Raw genomic sequence first — 15,161 nt, 5'->3', positions numbered from 1 at the left:
GGTGAGTATCACTGACGGTTGGATTTACATCTTGGAACAGCAGTGGCTACAACAGCAGTTTCATACCCAGTACATAGCAAAACCCAATGCCAGGTATCACCTGGAACTCAAGTTCCAGTCCTTGCCCTCAGGGGGCTAGAAGAGCCACCCTCCATGGTGGAGTGCCTTTATCTTCCATGGCCAAGTCCAGTCCACCATCTGACCTTGTGAGATTGCAGGAGAGCTTCCACAGGGGAAGCTCCACCCCTGCCAGGTTTATTATTAAGGACCCTGAAAACCTCCTACAGGTGCTGGGGCCCACCCCTTCAAGGTTGAGGCATTCCCAGGCCACCCTACATGATTCCAAATGCTCTCACACTCTTCTAAATCTGCAAGAGAATCAGTGGGTAGTAGCACATCATACGACACAGCCTTTTACAGTGCAGTGTCCTAAATCTAGAACACAGCCCGAGTCTCTACAGACTAAATCTGTATTATTTGGCCGCATCACCATCAAGTGTATGCACCAGGACCGGGAAACTCCTCTGGCTTGCCACAAACAAGGCTGCATTCAGCACCAGTGTCAACCAGGGCCATTACTCTCTGCACATTGGCTAGCAACCAGTGACCTGCAAGTTCTACATGGGGCCGCCTGTCCTTGCTTGGGTTCTTCAGGAGGGCACCCTGGTCTGAGCCATATTCAGAGCCAGAAAAGGGCATTGTCCTCTTGAGAAATCTGTATGCAGGTCAGGAAGCAACAGTTAGAACTGGACATGGAACAACAGACTGGTTCCAAATAGGAAAAGGACTACGTCAAGGCTGTATATTGTCACCCTGCTTATTTAACTTAGATGCAGAGTACATCATGAGAAACGCTGGACTGGAAGAAACACAAGCTGGAATCAAGATTGCCGGGAGAAATATCAATAACCTCAGATATGCAGATGATACCACCCTTATGGCAGAAAGTGAAGAGGAACTAAAAAGCCTCTTGATGAAAGTGCAAGAGGAGAGCAAAAAAGTTGGCTTAAAGCTCAACATTCAGAAAACGAAGACTATGGCATCTGGTCCTATCACTTCATGGCAAATAGATGGGGAAACAGTGTCAGACTTAATTTTTCTGGGCTCCAAAATCACTGCAGATGATGACTGTAGCCATGAAATTAAAAGACGCTTACTCCTTGAAAGAAAAGTTATGACCAACCTAGATAGTATATTCAAAAGCAGAGACATTACTTTGCCAACGAAGGTCCGTCTAGTCAAGGCTATGGTTTTTCCAGTGGTCGTGTATGAATGTGAGAGTTGGGCTGTGAAGAAGGCTGAGCGCCGAAGAATTGATGCTTTTGAACTGTGTTGTTGGAGAAGACTCTTGAGAGTCCCTTGAACTGCAAGGAGATCAACCCTGGGATTTCTTTGGAAGCAATGATGCTAAAGCTGAAGCTCCAGTACTCTGGCCACCTGATGAGAAGAGTTGACTCACTGGAAAAGACTCTGATGCTGGGAGGGGTTGGGGGCAGGAGGAGAAGGGGACAACAGAGGATGAGATGGCTGGATGGCATCACGGACTCAATGGACGTGAGTCTGAGTGAACTCTGGGAGATGATGATGGACAGGGAGGCCTGACGTGCTGCGATTCATGGGGTCGCAAAGAGTCGGACATGACTGAGTGACTGAACTGAACTGAACTGAACTAAAGGAATGTCCTCGTGCGCCATATGAACTTTTAGCTGAGCTGCCCATTTCTTGCTCTGGGTTCTTCCCAGACGTGGTAAACTGCTGCTCTGGTCTCAGTTACCTCCGTAGCTCTAGGAGCAGAGCTTTGGGCTGTTTATCAGTTTTATTTCTATCAACTCCTGCTGCCAGCAGACCAACCCACGCTTGCATTCTCTTCGCCAGGACGGGGCCTTTACCAGCTTGGATCCCCTTTGGGGTCTTCACATGTCTAATCCCCTTTGGCCTGCTGCCACCCCTCAATTTTCTCCCAAACTAGCCACCATCAAGGTCACCTCATAGATGGGGTTCCCCACATAGGGTACTAGGATAGAAGTCAGGGGTCCAAAATAGGTAGATGGGGCATTGTTCAAAATGGCTTCTTGAATGCCACCAGTAAAATGCTCGTCATTTGGCCTCGGGTATTTGGGTTGAATATTGACTGCTTCATGCCCAGTTCCCTCACTACTTGGGTCAACGTGGCATAGGTATGCCATTTACTCACAGTATCTGGGAGCTCTCCTGCATTTGACCACACAATGTAGATGACGGCGTTAATCCAGTCCATGAGGGTGTGCGTTTGTTTAGGCGTCCCTTGCATTATTGCCTAGCATTCTGCTACGCAGAATGAAACCTTTGTTTCAATGAGGGGGTGAGTGGTTATAGATGCCAGCCATTCTATTTTGTCCCCAGAACACAGGATACCATCCACCCCTGTGTCTCAGAGTTGCAGGAGCCAAGTTGCCGTGGTTTCCCTTGCTTTTGCTGAAACTGCATACCTAAGTCGACCAACTCTGCCTGAGTATATGGTTGGTAACGTTGTGAACTCAGTCGCATTGGGGGCCGTTGAAGATGTCCCCCGGAGCCACAGGCTGCTCATGCTTCAGTTTCTGCTGCACAGCAGGCCTCGCTGCCAAGTGAGGACCTGCAGTCTCACAATGTTCATCATCATCATCCTCAGTCTCATGTTCATCATCACCGTCACTTACTGCCTCGTCGTCAGAGATGCTGGGTTCTTCAGGGCCACGGGGTTCTTGCTCTAATGCCAATATGTGTTGCTCTAGTTCTTCTAAGCATCTCTGCACATTATGCACTAGCATAGCAACAATGAGGGCGTTATCCATATTTGCCTTCAGGGCAGTCAGGAAAATCTACCCCATGGTGCCAGTGGCAGTCCATGCCACATTGTTTGGCAAACGGGAGCACACTGCCTGTAATGCCTTTTCAGTGCTATCGGTGAACCATACATTGCCTCCCATTCTTCCACCAGACCCCATGCTGAGAGAGTCGCCGCCACATGGTACCACATGCTATATGGTGGCCACTGGCTTCCTCCATCCAGTGAGTGGCGCCTTAGGCTCCCTTACCTGCTGGTATCCTGCTGACCTTCTGGGAGCCTCAGGGTCTTCTGCCTGCTGGATATCCTGCCGACTGTGCCAATTGTATCACTGATCCTGTTCGTGACGCCAGTTGTCTTGCTGTTCCTACTGTTCGCTGAACCCAGGGTAGGCATGGCACAAACTGAGAGGCTGGAAGGAGACTCAAGGAGCTGTAGGAACTGAGACACGTTTATTCTCTCCTGACTGCCACGGCAGCCGTAACACAACCTCTCTCCTGGCTGACACAGCAGCCATAGCAGCAGTCGCAATATGACCATAACATAGCCGTGACATAGCCATAACGTAATCTCATATAACATAACCATGAGGCTGCCCTGATGTAGCGCCAGTGCAACAGCAGCCATGGCTTTCTGGGGAGGCTCATACAGGCGTACTGCACAAAGCAGCCTGTGACCAAGTGAGTACCTCGTGATGTGCATGCGCAGTGCTACAAATGATCTCGGCTGTTCGGTAGCCTGTTCACAGAATGTGGGGCCAGAGAGCCTGAGCATGGCATCTTGGCCAATTTGCTCTCTCCCCACAGCACTTTCCAAGTGGTTGCACCAATTTACATTCTGACCAACAGTGTACTACGGTTTCTTTTCCTCCACAACCTCTCCAGCAATTATTATTTGTGGACTTAAAAAAAAAAATTAACTCAATTATCTAAATATTTAAAAAAAATTTTGGCCATGCTGCGTGGCATGTGGGCTCTTTGTTCCCCATTCAGGGATTGAACCTGCACCCCTGCAGTGGGCATGGGGAATCTTAACTGTTGGACTGCTGGGGAAGCCCCTGCTTGTAGACTTTTTGATGATATGTCTCATTGAGGTTTTGATTTGCATTTCCCTAGTAATTAATGATGCTGATCATCTTATGTGCTTGTTAGCCAGCTGTGGCTGACTTCTTTGGAGAAATGTCTAATCAGATTTTTGGCCCATTTTTTGACTGGTTGGATTTGTTTTTGGTGGGCAGGCATGGGGTTGTATGAGTTATTTGTGTATTTTGAATATTAACCTGTTGTTGGTTGCATCAGTTGCAAATATTTTCTCCCATTCCATAGGTTGGCTTTTTTTTTTTTCTCAGTGACTTTATTTTCGCTTTTATTTCTTTTGCCTTAGGAGACTGCCCCAAGAAAATATTGCTACAATTTATGTCAAAAAGTGTTCTGCCTTTGTTTCTTGTAGAAGTTTTATGGTTTCAAGTCTTCTATTTAAGTCTCTAAAGCATTTTGTGTTTATTTTTGTGTATGGTGTGAAGGAATGTTCTAAACTCACTATTTGGCATATAGCTGTCCAGTTTTCCCAGGACCACTGTTGAAGAGACTGTCTTTTCTCCATTGTGTATACTTGTGTATACTTTGTCCTGAATTAATTGACCATAGGTGTGTGGGTTTATTTCTGGGCTCTCTCTCCTGTTCCATTGATCTTTGTGTCTGCGTTTGTGTCAGTACCACTCTGTTTTGATTACCGTCCATATAGCTTTGTTCTTGCTCATCAAGACAACTCATGAAGAGCTGTCTCGTTGACCTATTACATTCTTTTTGGTGACAATATGAATATATATGAAATATTACTTTTATTTCTTAAGGAACCTTTAACATCTAAATGGTTAATAATCCAACAATATAAAGATAATATGACACAGGTACCACAGGGTTGGAGGTTAAATTATGTGATATCAAATATCTGAGTATAATTTGCTAAGTGCTTAGTAAATATTAACTGTTATTACTTTACTAATGAATGCTAAAGTATTCAATTGTCTCTCAGTATCTGCAGGGGATTGATTCCAGGACCTCGTGGATACCAAAATTTGGGTTATCAGTGATACAGTATTTGCATATAACCTACACATATCTCTGAGTACTTTAAATCATATCTAGGTAACTTATAATACCTAATAAAATGTAAATGGAGCGTACATATAGTTATCAATGAGTGCAAATTCAGTTTTTTGCTTTTTGTAACTTTTTTGGAATTTTTTTTTCCCGTCTATATTTTCTATCCTTGGTTGGTTGAATTGGTGGAAGTGGGACCAGCATTTACAGAGGACTGACCCTAAGGATGAAAAGTACCATAGAAATGGAGAGAAAAGTAAGAACACAGTTACAAACACCTTAAAGAATGAATACTGTTTGGAAATAGCATTTCTCAAAATATGTTTGCCTATAATGGTGAAAAAAAGGATTTATGGGCAGTTAAGATGGGAAAGTACATTCCTTTACCTTCTATCTTGACAGTAATATAGTAATATAATTCCTGCCTGTACAGTAATACAGTTCAGTCTCTGAGAAGTTGAATAATAAAAAAAAAAAATCACCTAACTTATAGGACTGCTTTAAGCAACATGGTTCACCACATAGCTTGGAAAATCTCTTCCTAGATAATGCATCTAGAAATACGAAAATCTTTTAAAATGCAAAATTGTATTTCAAAGAAGGTAAGGGAAATACTCCAGACGAAAAACAGTCAGAAACTGGAAACCAGATGGCCTTCTAACCCACCTATGTATTGTATAAATTATTTACTTTTTTGAATAATCAATAAAAAGCTGGAGTAGCTATGTTAATTTCAGACAAAGCAGACTTGAGAAGGAAAGTTTTCAGACATTATGTATTGATAAAGGGTCAAGTCCCCAAAAAGGCATAGTTGATGAGGCAAAAGCTGGTAGAATGTCAAGGAGAAATAGATACATTCACCATTATGGTTGGAGTCTTCAGCACCTGTTTTTCAGTAATTTAGATACAGCAGGTAGAAAGTCAGTAAGGATACAGGTGAACAATACCATCAGTCAACTGTATTTTATGATGTTTATCTGATAACCGCTGAGTGTATTTTATGATGTTTATCTGATAACCGCTGAGTATACGTTCTTTTCTGGCATCCATGTATCAGTCATCAGGATGCACTATATTCTGGGTCATGTGGTTCAGCACACCTGAACATGTGCTCTCAGACCACAATGAAATTAAGTTAGAAATAATAGAAAGATAGCTGGAAAATGAAAATATTTAGAGATTAAAAAACACACTTCTAAATAACACATGGATCCAAAAAAATGTCCAAAGAAAAATTTTTAATATTTTCAACTAAAGCAAAATGAAAAGTAGCAGAAGCAGTATTAGAGGTTAATTTAGAGCATTTGAATATATTTTAAAACAGAAGAGAGACACAAAATGAGTATTCTAATCTTCCAGCTTAGAGAACCAGAGAAAAAGAGGGATATAAACCTTAAGCAAGTAGAAGAAAAGAAATTAAAATTAGAGTATGAGTAAGTAAAACTGAAAACAAGAAGACAGAAAAATCAACAAAACTATTAATAAAAGTTGATTCTCTGAAAAGATTGATAAACTTCTAGCCAGGCTAACAAAGACCAAAAGAGAGAAAGACACAAATTACTAATAAAAGGATGAAAATGAAAGATGTAAATTTCGTTTTTAAATTTAATTGTGATACACTGCTGACCCTTGAACAACATGGTAGTTAAGGGCACTGACCCACATACAGTTGAAGATCCATGTATTACTACCAATCAACCTCTGTATTCATGCTTCTGCATCCTTGGATTTAGACCACCGCAGATCTTGCGGTACTGGGTAGTACATACTTGCTGCAAAAAACCTGCATATAAGTGGACCCACTCCCTGGTGGCTCAGATGGTAAAGAATCTGCCTGCAGTGCAGGAGACTGGAGTTTAATCCCTGAGTCGGGAAGATTCCCTAGAGAAGGAAATGGCAACCCACTCCGGTATTCTTGCCTGGAGAATTTCATGGACAGAAGAACCTGGTGGGCCAGAGTCCATGGGGTCGCAGAGTCAGACATGCCTGAGCAACTAACACATAGACACAGTGCAAACTCGCATTGTTCAGGGGCCAGCTGTACATGACGAAAGTTTACCATTTTAAGCATTTTTAAGTGTACAGTTCAGTGGCATTAAGTACATTCATTTTGTTATGCAACCATCATCACTATCCACTTCTAGAGAACCCATTAAACTTCCCATTTCCCACTTCCCTGGCAGCCACCATTCTGCGTTCTGCCTCTATGAATCTGACTGCTCTTTCGTACCTCTATAAGTGGAATCATGAAATTTTTGTGATTTTGTGACTTGCTTATTTCACTTGGTAGCTCAGATGGTAAAGCGTCTGCCTACAATGCGGGAAACCCGGGTTCGATTCCTGGGTCTGGAGGATCCCCTGGAGAAGGAAATGGCAACTCACTCTAGTACTCTTGCCTGGAAAATCCCATAGATGGAGGATCCTGGTAAGCTACAGTCCACGGGGTTGCAAAGAGTTGGACATGACTGAGTGATAGAACTATTTCACTTGAAATAATATCTTAAGGGTTCATTCATATGTCAAAGTTTTTTTTTTAAGGCTGAATAATATTTCATTGCCATTTAAAAAATCCATTCCTCCATTAATGAACATTTGAGTTGCTTCTGCCATTTGAATATTGTGAATAATGCTGCTGTGAACTTGGGTGTATAAATACCTCATTTAGTCCCTGCTTTTAATCCTTTTGGGTACATTCCCAGAAGTGAAATTGCTGTATTATATAATAATTCTATGTTCACATTTTTGAGGAATCATCATACTCGTTTCTGGGCATCCCAGGTGACTGTGGTAAAGAACCTGCCTGCCGATGGCAGGAGACACAGGAGATGTAAGTTTGATCTCTGGGCTGGGAAGATACCATGGAGGAGGACATGGCAACCCACTCTAGTATTCTTGCCTGGAGAATTCCGTGGACAAAAGAGCCTAGTGGGGCGCAGAGAGTCAGACATGACTTAGCAACTGAGCAAACAAAGTATTTTCACTGCCATGAAAGTCCTCTGTTCTCTGGCTGTTTGTCCCTTCTCTTGCCCAACTCCTGATCTTTTTATTATCTCCACAGTTTGTCTTTTCCAGAATGTTATATAGTTGGAATTATACGTTATGTAAAACTTTTCGGACCGACTAAGCCCTTTTAAAATTGAGATATAATTCACATACCATAGAATTCTCTCTTTTAAAGTGTTCAGCGGCATTTAGTGTATTCCCAAGCTGTATAACTCACTGCAGTCCAATCTCAGAGCATATTCATCGCTCTGGGAAGAACTGTACCCAGTAGTGGTCATTTTCCATACCCCCTCCTCCAATCTCTCCAGGTCACTAAACTACTTTCTCTCTCTAGGTTTGCTTCGTTTATGTAAGTGGAATCATATGCTATGTGGCCTTTTGTGCCTGATTACTAAGCCTTCTTGATGATGGCTTTAATCTTTTCAAAGTATGTTCATGTTTAAAAATAAATGCATAACACCTCTGTGAGGTAGACAGGAACTTTGTGACAAACTTTGTGACATAATTGCATTGTCAGATTTATTGTGTCTTCATGACACAGTTTCACATAAGATGAAGGAAAGAGGTTTAGAGGTGGCAGGGTAGAGATTTGAAAAAGTAGAGTTAAAGAAAAAATAGGACATGATGATATATGAAAAATAACTCAGTCCTGTGGGATTTCTACAACCATGAGTATTAAACATTATTAAAGTGGAACTGCAATTAATACTACAGTTAGAGTTAAGAATTTAAAATGCTAAAGATGGGTTGTTGAACCTTCAGTAGTTATAGACTGAATTTCATTTCATCAAGGTTGAAGGGATATCAGGATTGTGTTCTTGGTTATTCCAAACTCTTTAAATGGAAGCCTGTTGCTACAGTATGTAGAAGGGGTATGATAAATTTATTTTTTAAAATAAAGCATATAATACATGTCTTTTGCCTTTGCTACAGTTAGCTGGAGTAGAGAACTCTTATATAAGGGAAGTGTAAAGCTTTCTTTCTTTAAAAATTATTTCCATATGTATTTTAAAATTGAAGTATAGTTGATTTACAGTATTTCAGGTGCATATGAAAGTGATCCAGTTATATATATATATTCTTTTTCAGATTCTTTTCCATAATAGGTTATTATAAGATATTGAATATAGTTCACTATGCTGCTATACAGTAGGTCTGTGTTATAAGTATTAATTCTTGAAAGTTGTTAATTATATTTGAAATTAATAGTAAAGGATAACATTTTTCTGTAAATTTTACATGTTAGGTTTTCTGTTTTACAATATAGTGTGCTTTGAGGATGCAAAGTAGTGCTATCCTCACAATTGAATTTGTATTTGTAACTATGTAGAAAAGATCAGTAGGATAACAAACCACAAGAGGCTGTTTTGTTGGACTGCCACGGCTCTTACCATTTCCTGGTACAGAGGAAGTTCTGGCTAAATTATTTGGTTCCTATATGGCCTTTTACCCTAATAAACTGTGTTGCAAGTCTGTTCATTGGTGAGGACTCTTTGTTTGCCTGGAAGCCCTAAGATCTGCTCCATACTTCTTTTCCTTGATTCCCCTACTTCATCATGCTTGTCTTTCTTGGGGGTTCTTCCCTCAACAAAAAGAACTCCCTCATCCCATTCCAGGGGAAGTAAGTTCTAAAATAGAAAAGTTATTGGAAATGAAAATTAGAGGTAGGTCATGTATCTGTTGATGAGGTGAGAAGGCAAGACTGGGGCAACCTATGAGGAGAGAGTAGTATCTGCTAAGATAGTCTGGGTGGCCTTTTTATTTATATATATGTTGATGTTTTAATTTGTGTGTGTATAAATTGCTATATGAAACCAAGGTTAGCTGAGAACGTCTACATAGAATATAGTTTGTAGTGTTTTGGTCATTTACCTTTTGTGTAAAATTTCAGATTTGTATGCACATCTGCTTAAGACACTGGCATGATTTATGAAGCATATATCAGTTACATGGTTGTATAGTTCATTGAATCTTGCAGATGGAAAGGATTTAGGATTTGAAAGGATTTTCTGGTCCTGGTTGCCCACCTAAAGCAGAAATTCATCTTCAGTCAACTGTTAACTTTTGACTCTTATAATTGATTCTTAATTGTAGCCATTGGCAGACAATGTCTACTCTTTCTAGGCATCCTATTCTATTTTTGACTAGTTCTGTTTGAAAATTGTACCCTGAAACTCTCTTACTCTGTTAACTCAAAACATTTATCATAATTTTGTTCTTCTATAACTAAATCCTCTTCAACGAAAACACTCAGTAGTTTGAAGGTTTATTATGAATCTCATTTAATCTTATTTATGCTAAGCCTAGTTTTTGTTGAGTTGTTGGTCATGTTATAGGATTTCCCTATCCTGATCACCTAATGGACATGTTTTGACTCCTTGGCTTTCAACTGTTTTTGACTACAACCCAAATGAAGAATGTATTTCATATTCCAACTCAACATATCCACATATACATACATGAAGTACACAATACATATATGTAACTGAGGCAGAAATTTTGTGACAATGTATCTTTACACTGATACTTTCTGCTCCTTTTCATTTTTTAAAAATGCTGATGTTACCTGTTAAATTTATTTTATCACTCCCTGATGGATTTCAGCCTGTAGTGTGGGAATCACTGTTTTAATTTATGCATGCTACAGAACTGAAATATGGAGTTTCCAAAAGCTGTGTGTTAGAACAGTCATTGCTAAAGCAGGTGTTACCTTTATTAACTCAAAGAGAATATTCTGATGGCTGGTTTTCAAATAAAACTAATGAGGATTATCAAGTTCTTGGTAATGCATAAAATAAAACTGAAATATATGTAAATTTTATTTTTATTCTTAGGTGGCGACAGACAAGGTTGCAGAAAAGTTGAGTTCTACTCTCTCATGGGTGAAGAACACAGTGTCACATACAGTCAGCCAGATGGCCAGTCAGGTGGCAAGTCCATCTGCTTCCTTACACACTACATCCTCGTCTACCACACTGTCAACACCAGCCCTTTCACCATCTTCACCATCACAGTTGAGTCCAGACGACTTAGAACTCCTGGCTAAACTGGAGGAACAAAATAGGTAAGTGAGGTTGCTTGGGTTGTCATTCTTTAATTGTCATCTGCACTTAACCATTCATATATGTATGTGTGTCATAATCAAAATTGTAAATATTTGTCCATATTAAGAATGTTTAGGGGAGTTCCCTGATAGCCTAGGGTTAGGATTCTGGGGTTTTACTGCCATGGCCTTGGTTCATTCCCTGATCAGGAAACTGAAATCGTGCAAGCCATGTTGAGGGGCCAAAAAATGTTGAGTTTTTTAAAAATCAGAGTAAATTAACAGAAGTTTTCAAGTATTTTTTTGGAGGAGTTGGTCTTAAAACTAAAATCAGACTAAAATTTTCTTCAGACTTGGATAGCTGTAGACTTGTTTACTTAATGCAGCAAATTATCTAAATTCTCCCTGAATGGTTCTTTAGGGCATCAGCTACAAAAAGAGTTACTGAAAGAGCACCTTTTTATGTTCAGTCAAAATAAGGATAATTGCAGAGATAATTTCTAACAGCTCTTTTGATATGTGATTGACATAATAAAGTACACATACGTAAGGTATACAATTTGATAAGTTTGGACATAAGTATATACCTGAGGAATTATCACCAAAATCAGGAAAATGAACATATCTGTTATCTCCGTTTGTATCTCCAGATAGCCACAGATCTGCTTTTGGTCATTGTAGATTGGTTTGCATTTTCTACAGTTTTATAGAAATAGAATCATACAGTATATACTCTTTTTTAATGGGTTATTTCATTATTCTCCAAATGAACTGTTTTGAGATTCATGTGTGTTTAATACATATGAATGGTTCATTTCTTTTTATTGCTTAGTAGTATTTACTCTTGCCTGGAAAATCCCATGAACAGAGGAGCCTAGTAGGCTGTGGTCCATGGGGTTGCTAAGAGTTGGACACAACTAAGCATCTTCACTTTCACTTTTCACTTTCATGCATTGAAGGAAATGGCAACCCACTCCAGTGTTCTTGCCTAGAGAATCCCAGGGACGGGGGAGCCTGGTGGGCTGCCGTCTATGGGGTCGCACAGAGTCAGACATGACTGAAGTGACTTAGCAGCAGCAGCAGCAGTATTCCATTGTATGGATATATCACAGCTTACCTACTTACCTGTTGTGAAATGCTATAAACTTTTGTGTACAAACCTTTGTATCAATTTATGCTTTCATTTCTCCTGAATAAATACCTAGGAATGGAATGGCTGGTTTATATGGTAGAACTATATTTAATTGTCAAACTGTTTTCCAAAGGGCCTATAGTTTTTCACATTCTCATCATCAGTGTATGAACATAGCTGCTCTTCTGCAGCCTTACCAACATTGGGAATAGTCAGTCTTTTTAATTTTAGCTGTTCTTACAGGTATTTATATTTTATGGTTTTAACTGCATTTCCCTGTTGGTGTTGAGCACTTTTTGTATGTGCTAATTTGCCATTGATAAATCATCTTTGATTAAATATCTGTTCCAAATTTTGCCCATTAAAAAAAATTAGGTTGTTTGCTTTCTCACTGTGTTTTAACAGTTTTTTATATAGTTTGGGTACAAGTTCTTTTTCTGTGTATATGCTTTTCAAATATTTTTTCACAATCTGTGGCTTATTCTCTTAGCAGTATCTTTTGAAGAGCAAAAGTTTTAGATTGTGATTAAGTCCAATTTGAAATTGTTCTTTTATAGACTGTGCTTTTGATAACTCAGAGTCACACAGATAGAATTCTGTGTTGTTTTAAGTTTTACGTTTACCATAGTCCAAAACAAAGGATAAATCAAAGTTGTTTTTGAGTATGCATGTTTGTTTTTGTATCTGTTGAAAAGACTGTCCTTTTTCCTCTTAATTACTTTTGCATTTTTGTCAAAAATCAGTTGTCTGTGTATGTATGTTTCTTGGCTCTTTTTCTGTTCCATTAATTAATTTTTCTACTTTAATGCTAATACTACACTATTGAATATTATAGCTTTATAATGTCTTGAAATCAGATATGTTAATCGTCTTTGTTCTTTTGACTGTTTTTGCTCCTTATCATACCTTTGTGAATTTTACGTCAAGTAATTCGTACAAAAACACTTGCTGAGATTTTGATCAGAATAGTGTTGAATTCCTAACAATGGTGCTTTCCACCCATGAACACATTATATTTTTCTTTTATTCGTTATTTGTCCATGGTATTGTTTTTGTAAATTTAATTTCTGATTGTTCATTGTCAGCATATAGAAATACAATCTTTTTTCTTTTATCATTCATGCATTCTGTTGCCTTGATAAATTCACTTGTTCTGGTAGTGTTTTTTTTTTTTTTTTTTAGATTCCATTAGATTTTCTATATAGATGAGCATGTGGTCCATGAATAAAAGCACATTTGCATCTTTATAATATGAATACCTTTTATACTTTTTCTTGCCTTATTGCAGCTGGTTAGTACTTCCAGTAGAAATTTGAATACACATAATGAACAGATAGCCTTGTAATTTTCTCAATCTTGATGGGAAAGTTTAAAATTAAAATTATTTTAATTAAAAATTAAAAGACGCTTGCTCCTTGGCAGAAAAGCTATGACCAACCTAGACAGCATATTAAAAAGCAGAGACATTACTTTGCCAACAAAGGTCCATCTAGTCAAAGGCTATGATTTTTCCAGTAGTCATGTATGGCTGTAAGAGTTGGACTATAAAGAAAACTGAGCACTGAAGAATTGATGTTTTTGAACCGTGGTGTTAGAAGACTCTTGAGAGTCCTTTGGACAGCAAGGAGATCCAATCTGTCTATCCTAAAGGAAATCAGTCTTGAATATTCATTGAAAGGGCTGATGCTCCAGTAGTTTGGCCACCTATGTGAAGAACTGACTCATTGGAAAAGACCCTGATGCTGGGAAAGATTGAGGGCAGGAGGAGAAGGGGACAACAGAGGATGAGATGTTTGGATGGCATCACCAACTAGATGGACGTCAGTTTGAGCAAGCTCTGGGAGTTGGTGATGGACAGGGAAGCCTGGCGTGCTGCAGTTCATGGGGTTGCAAAGAGTCGGACACTACTGAGCAACTGAACTGAAGGGGAAAGCATTAAAAATGAGTAAATTGTAGATTTCTGTAGACGACTTTTTATCAGGTTGAAGAAGTTCCTGTTTCTCATTTGTTAAGAATTTATAAGAAATAGATGTTGCTGTCAAATGTTTTTCCTGAATCTATCGGAATGATCAGTTGTTTTCCTCTTTTAATTTGACAGATTACTTTTTTTTTTTTAAAGTTAAACCCCACTTAGTCATATTGTCTTTATAGGATATTGTTGGGTTTGATGAGCTAAAATATTGTTTGGAATTTTTGCATGTGTGTTCAGGAGGAAGCTCAGTCTGTAGTTGTTATCTAATGTCTTTGGGTTTTGTTTGTAATGTCTTATGCCCTTGTAATATTTTTGTGATCTTTCCTCTTTTCTCATTTAAGTGGTTAATGGTATACATTTCTCCTGAAGCTCTGCTTTTGCAGAATCCCTTTGTTTTATAGTTCTGAGTATAGTCTGTTTTAATACATGTTTTATGTGCACTTGGGAAGATTGTATACTCATCTGTTATTTGGCAGCATATTCTATAAATGTTAATTGGTGCAAATTGATTGATGGTGTTGTTCAAGTCTACCGTATCTTTTCTGATTTTCTGTTTACTTGTTGTATCAGATATTGAGAGAAGGGTATTGAAACCTCCAACTATAATTGTAATTTATTTCTCTTTAAATTTTATCAGTCTTTGTTTCATATAATATGAAGTTAAATTGTTGTATATATAAACATTTAGAATTGTTACATCCTGTTGTCAAAATGCCTTCATTATTCCTAGTAATATTGTTTGCTGTAGAAATCTACTTTATCTCATATAGTCATTGTAACTTTTGAATAGTGTTAGTAGTTTATATACTTTTCTGTTTTTACTTTTTTTCTGTTTTTGTCTTTACAGTTTGTCAGTTAGACAATATATAGTGGCTCTTGCTTTTTGAAATTGTCTGACAGTCTTTACCTTTTAATTATGGTAGTTAGATCACTTTTAAAACAACTGTGACATAATTTTATTTCTTGCTTACATTTATGTTCATCTCAAACTTTAGGCTGAGTACATATTTATTGCACACTTCTTAATTTCTGGACCAGTGACCAGACTCTGCAGGATAAACCAGGCTTATGTTAAATGGGAAATGGATATAGAGGAAATACAT

At 38.7% G+C, this 15,161-nt stretch overlaps 1 protein-coding gene across 9 annotated transcripts in view; it reads left to right on the top strand.

The window, feature by feature from the left end:
• EVI5 (ecotropic viral integration site 5) overlaps positions 1-15,161 on the top strand; it is a 237,931-nt gene that overhangs the window by 51,343 nt on the left and 171,427 nt on the right. For all 9 annotated transcript variants that reach the window (XM_060411667.1, XM_060411662.1, XM_012176230.4 and 6 more), the window contains exon 2: positions 10,746-10,975. In XM_060411667.1, coding sequence (XP_060267650.1) covers positions 10,746-10,975 — 230 coding nt within the window. The remainder of the gene's footprint in view (positions 1-10,745; positions 10,976-15,161) is intronic.

Source organism: Ovis aries, chromosome 1 (genome assembly GCF_016772045.2).
Source record: "Ovis aries strain OAR_USU_Benz2616 breed Rambouillet chromosome 1, ARS-UI_Ramb_v3.0, whole genome shotgun sequence".
NCBI classification, from domain to species: Eukaryota; Metazoa; Chordata; class Mammalia; order Artiodactyla; family Bovidae; genus Ovis; species Ovis aries.
The sequence above is the reverse complement of the archived record's forward strand: the minus strand, read 5'-3'. Positions and strand labels throughout refer to the sequence as shown.